This window comes from Aphis gossypii, chromosome X (assembly GCF_020184175.1).
Source record: "Aphis gossypii isolate Hap1 chromosome X, ASM2018417v2, whole genome shotgun sequence".
NCBI classification, from domain to species: Eukaryota; Metazoa; Arthropoda; class Insecta; order Hemiptera; family Aphididae; genus Aphis; species Aphis gossypii.
In genome coordinates, this window is record NC_065533.1 from 55,748,749 (window position 1) to 55,755,466 (window position 6,718).

General features: G+C 28.2%; 1 protein-coding gene across 1 annotated transcript; it reads left to right on the forward strand.

Annotated features, from left to right (window-relative positions):
* The first annotated feature begins 642 nt into the window (after positions 1 to 642).
* On the forward strand, positions 643 to 1,146 carry LOC114121929 (receptor expression-enhancing protein 3-like). The gene has a single exon (XM_027984441.2). It carries the CDS (start codon positions 643 to 645, stop codon positions 1,144 to 1,146), a length of 504 nt encoding a protein of 167 aa, XP_027840242.2.
* Positions 1,147 to 6,718: the final 5,572 nt, after the last annotated feature.

Consider the following 6,718-nt stretch of genomic DNA (forward strand, 5'->3'; position numbering starts at 1 on the left):
TCGATAATTCGTGTCTCATGTAGTTCGTTTAAATTGATTCAAAAGTAGAGGTAAGACTGTAAAACTGCGAGTAATTTTTTAAAATTTTTCTTGACCATTATTCAATAATATTGTTAGTGATTTATTTCTTCACACAGTTAAAAATATCTAGGACATTAACTTTAGGTCTCTAATATAAATCACCTCGACATCGAGGCTCGGTGTATTGGTCACCGATGCATTCATCCCCTGCATCTCTGCTAAACCCGAAACTGAATGATGAGAATGTCTTCATTAGATCAAGGAGTCTATATTATTTGCTATATTGGATTATTTTTTATCAAATTTTTCTGATACACTCTGTATACACATATACACATTATATTATGTTCCTAAGACGAATAAATTAAACTAAGAGCTACGTTTCTGTGGCGCGTTTGATTATAACAATAACAACACAAAAAATACGATACGCGATTAATGTATAAGACGACAAAAACCCACGCGCGCGCATATACACACACACAACAGGCTCGTTTGTACGCCCAATACTTAGCACGTTTTAAATATAATATTTTTAAATCCTTTGGTAGTACTCGCGTATAATAAGAAACAGCAAAGGCACTAAATCAGGCGGCGTACGTTCGCTATCCAATCGTTACCATGTTCGGATTACTCTCATTCGTCACGGAAATGGCACTGATGATGTTGGAACCGGTGTATCAGACGTACAAAGGACTGGAGGCGGCTGATTCGGGCGGAAACGGACTCGAACCGAACGATTGGCGACGGCTGCTCATCCACTGGATTGTGTACGGCGCGTTCCGGGCGGTGGAGAGCCTGGCCAAGCCGTGGGTGCCGTTCTACGACTTACTTAAGATCGGGGCTATTGTGTGGTTGCGCTCGGGTGGCTCGGATACGGTGTACCAGATGATCATCCGGCCGTTCTTGGCCCAAAACGAACCAGCCATCGACGAGTGGATAGACCAGATGAATCGCACTCGAGAGACGGTGATGGCCGCCACGTCGGTGCTCAGCGCCGCCGTCACCGCCGATCCGGACGCGGTCGAAGAAAGAGTCCCGGAGGAAACGATGATGCCTGACCCGGTGCTCGTTAATCCCCCGCCCGTCAGTGCCGAGCCGAATACCGAGCGGAAGGATAAATAATAAATGATACATTTTTTTTTGACGTCGTCACGATTATAATATCATTAATAAGTCTACAGCATCGAACGTAAAAATAATATATGCTATACGATAATAAGGTACGAACATCGCCTTTTATATATACATACCTATCTCGTGTTCGGTTCAAAATACGAAAATAAGCGTGTTTGTAGTACGGAACGAGCAAACTGCATCCAAATAATAATTCAACTTATACGCTAATACTTATAAATTATAATGCATACCGAATTTGCTTGTATAGAGTATAACTGCGTATTATACTATACTTGGTGACTTTCCGAACGTATAGAGCGGTGATAGCCTTTAGTATTACACGTATCTACATGTATTATATTGTATTATATACATTAACATTATACGTAATACCTATTGATCTGATAGCTATTAATGGAGCTCGGATAGACTAAGTAATCCTAAACATACAACCGCCCGAAACTCACACAATACTTATTATTAATATGGATACTTACAGTAAGTTAAATAATATTTGTTCATCTATATGGGTACCTACTTATATTATAAATTAATAAAGCTGAAAAGTTTGTATGTTTGTACACTTTGAATGTGCTAATAATATTAAACTACTAGTATACTGTTTTCGATAAATGTTGTAAGCTAATAGGTACCTTTAAATTCCTATCTAAATTCAAAGGGTATCCTTGATTATTTTTTCAACCCATATAGAAAGATTAATATTGGGTGGTTTAAATTCTTATATTATCCATACATTTTAGTTTTAGTTCTTATATTTTTACAAAATTGATTTTTTTATAGAACAACACTTATTATTTAAAAGTCTATTAACTTTTTGAAAATATATATTTTTTTAAATTTTCAGCTAATATTTTTTTCATTATGTTTTATTGAGTTTGTATTACTTTTTTAAATGACAATAAAATATAGATTTTTAATTTATTTTACTAAAGCAGAATAATTACATATGTGTTACATTAATACATAAAAATTAAAATTCGGAAGAGTAGTTTATGAGCAGAAGGAATCGGATTTAAATAAAAAGTGCATTATTTTTTCGAAAGGTCATAATCAATATATCAATGCTTTTCAAGTACTAAATCCTTTTCAAATACATTATAAAATTAAAAACTTAAATTTAATTTTGTATTTTTAACAGTTTTGGCGTTATTATAGCAACTTTTATTACTTTTAAATAGATATAATTTTTAATATATGTGTTACAAGCAAAATAGGAAATTGGACATTGTGTAGTGTGTATACATGCAGGACCTGATTATATTTAAATACTGTAGTCGGTAAGTTAAATATTAAAAATATAAAAACTAAATAAAACATATTAGTCGGTACTTTAGTAAACATAGAAAAGCTCCTTCTATCACTGATTGTTGTGAGTGTAGTGAGTGTACAATTTAAAGATTATGGAAATGTACCTATGGGCATCGAAACGCATGTTTAAGCCTTACCACGTCTTACGATTTTTGCATTGAACCAACATAAATTTGTAATCTCATATTTTTACCAGAACGATTTAACGTACTAGGATAATAACTAATAGCATAAAACCTGGTCACATTATTGAATACTATATTAAACTCGAAATTCGAATCTTTACCATATTTTAGCACTGTTATTTCGAATTTAAAAATCATAAATAAGCGAATGCGGGGGCTATTACATTGCATATAAATTATAAAGGCAATAGCCGATTAAGCTCAAAGACAGCGATACAAATCTGAATTTGAAATAACCAACAATATTATAATTTATAACATTTGAAAACAATTCTGAATAAAATTCTAATCTATAATATTAATATTCAGGATGATATTTATATAGAATGTTTGTTCGTATAATAAAATATTTTAGTTAGGTATCATCATGACATCATCATTTTGCGCTTAAAGTGTTGGAATTTATTATATTAAAAAAAAAAAGAGTAAATATACGATTATTCTTATTAGCATTATCAGTAATTTTTTGACAAGTTGTTTCTGAAGCCATAGTCCAGTGAGCAGAATGCATTATTGACAAAGATAAGACTTTTAAAATAATAAAAAAATATATTATTTCTAGCAATATTATGATAAGGATTCATTTCGATTTTCACTGTTTGGGTACAATCAAGTTAAATAATAAGTGGGTTTTATACTTTTATTCTATTGAGGTAGTTAATATATTGATAATTTTGAATTACAAACAAAACAGAAACAGAACAAATACAGACAGTGATGAATACAATAATATCAGCGTATCTAGTTCAAGGTTCGAGTGTTAGTACTTGGGTTTGGAGTTACAATTAATTATGTTTTATATTTTAAATCTTCTAAAATAAATATTTAAATAAATAATTATTATTTCCGCTTACAATATAAACTTTATCATAGTCATTAGCCCGTTATCCGTATAGATAGTTAAAGTTCACAATAGGTAAAAAGTATATGTCGTATCTATCTATATAATAATTTTCATAATTGTATAAACTGATTACATACGATTATTTCTATTTACCGTTTTAAAGAAACACAATTTTTGGTCGAACCCATTGCCCATTGGCCATTGACCATTTCCCTCCGAAAACTAAGATACCGTATTATTATGTCTTCACTATTTATTTTTCTTCATTATGAAAATTAAAAGTCATCCTATTATTATATTTTCGAATACGTATTTATCTCTTTTTTTTTATTAACGAAATTAATATTAACAATCTATATAATATAACAAAGATTGCATGAAGTAAGTAATAAACTAAAATTAATAACCACTGTATAGTAAAATATATTTAAATATAAATTTTTTTTTATAATAACTTCAAATTGAAGTATAATATACAAATTATAAACAATTTTTAATAACCTATAAGTATTATTAATATTAAGAATATTATTCAGTGGATTCGATTTAATTTTGGCACTGCAGGTTATAATATTGACAACCGATTTTTTTACATTATTTAAATTTAAAATTCTTTGGAATTTTTTAGATAATGTGTTATGTGACAGAATGAAAGTTACATGTATAACGTTTATTATTAACACTTTTATTACTCTCGATACTACATTCCCACAATTTTACTTAATTAAATAATTTATCACTTAACTAAGGTTTAATAGTTTTTATAACGTTTTATACATATGACACTTAATAGTTAATATTAATTATTAAGGTAGAGTATGAGGGTAGGCACATCACACATATAGGTAGAAGTATAAAACAGGAACATTTTGGAAACGAAATTCAATGCTGTCTTTAAAGCGTAAATACGCAATTTAAACGTGCATTTTAATATGTCATTAATCTTTGGAAATATGTTACAGAAAAAGGAATAAATCTTAACGATAACAATATTATAGTAATAATACTATATTATAATATAATATAATATACGTAGCATAAAACAGTTTACATCATACATGTTAGTAAAATAAACCAACAAAACTTAAAATGATTCTATAGGTACAGGCGTATACAGTATACTAATACACTGGTAACTATAGTTTATGTTTATACAGTTATCTATTATTATACACGTCTTATATCTTTGTGTTAATATAAAAGTCAAGATGTTAAGAGAATGGAACTAAAAATTTTTTTTCACTGATATATAATAATGTATGTATATTACATACACGTATAAATATTAAAAATAATTTAACTTTAACATTGAAAACTTTATTTCAATTTTTTTTTTTTTTATTAAATAAATTCAGTTTTTATAAGTAATCGATTAGCTCTCATGCGTTGTCTCCGTCTTATACTCTTACTAACAACAAACCGTTTCACGCAGGCAAAAATCACTCGGACTGTAGTCCAAGTTAAAGAACCAACTTTTCACACTATAGAAAGAAGAGATTTTGAAATATGCTAAACCGTTTTTATTTTTTCGATATCACTATATCAGTAAAGTTATAACCTAACTAAAAATATTTTCGAAAATCCTTTATACCAATAATAGTTTTTACAAGTAGGTATACCTATTAATTTATTTTGATATTAATCGAAACTTTAAAAATATAATATTTTTTTCTCAATTATTAATAGATTAATAGACAATAGTATACATTTAAAAATGTCTAAAAAAAAATAAAAAACTATCGAAATATAGATTAAAAAGATGAAATATGCAATTAAAATTGTAAAATAAGCCTTTTAATAACTAGAAAAATGTTAAAATACACAAAAATATGTACTTAAAGAATTTCATTTTTTAAATTGTTATGTAATGAAACAAAGTTTGTGCTCACTAGTCACTTAGCATAGTATATACAATCAACTAGAATAAATATTCAATTGCATAAAAATCCGCGCTATATCCATGAATAACAAAATAACTAACATTTTTCTGATTTTTCGTTTAATATCCAAATTTATCCAAATTTAAATTTAATGACTATTGATTAAAATTATTAAATTATGGAGTATGAAAGTTACTTATATAAAAATCACTGTATTCAATTATGCAATTATAATTATGTTAAAGCCTTAACTACATACCTACCAAACAAAATTGTTTTTGGGAAAAATGATTCAATACCTAATATTATAAATTTAAATTGACAATTGTATAATAAATTTAACTAATAGCGATAATACTGTAGAAATATATTATATAGAATATTAGTTGATATAGACCAATACCTCTAATAAATGCTTTTTGTATGAAAATAAGATTTGTTATTTATTTCAAATTTAACACATCCATTTCAGTGACCTTCTATACTGAATAACGAGGTACACGTATACACTCGACATCTACGTTCTACTTAAGTACAGTAAAGCGAGTTTTTGGAGTTTTTAAATAATTTTATATTACTTAGTAGGTACTTACCCACGAAATCGGCAAATGGTGGTTTCTATAGTGTTCACTGTTCACGATGATGTGTTTTCTTAGTCTTGCAAACGTATAATATAGCATTAAATTGCTTTCAGACTTCGATAGATTCTATATGTATATGTTGTGTTGACGTGATGTTAACTTTAATATCAAAGCAAATTGATCTATTATCAAACTTAAATGTAAGAACATTATCAATCAACCTTCATCGATTTTTTCGGTTTTATAATTTTCAAGCAAGTTATGAGTATTTTAATTTTTAGTATTAGATATACATATTCCGTAGTGTATACGCTTAAAAATTAAAATAGATATCGTAAAAAAATAACGACAGATAAAGGATAATGTTCTTACCTTTACCTAAGTTTGAATGTTTTTTTGATCTATTATTATATCAATTTGTTTCAACATTAAAGTTAACAACACAAAATCGTTTTGACTGAAATCAAGTTTGCCACCTATGACATTTCTTTTGTACGACACATGCAGGTGTAGCATCGTGCCGTTAGATACTATTCTCCATGGCGCCCTTTTTATTTTTTGGCGGCTATTTTCTTTTCATTTTATGGTTATAATTTTTATAATATTATTGTATTACATTTTTACGTGTTAATTGAAATACTGCTTTATTTTTCAAATTATTGAGTTATTATTGTTAATAAGTTATAATAGTTGTTGCATGGCTGTACGTTTCATACATGCAAAAATAATATGTACATCGTTATATACGTGTAGTATAAA

What these genes read in the sequence shown, in the direction of transcription:
- LOC114121929 (XM_027984441.2), top strand. Translation starts at nt 643, where the DNA reads ATGTTCGGATTACTCTCATTCGTCACGGAAATGGCACTGATGATGTTG.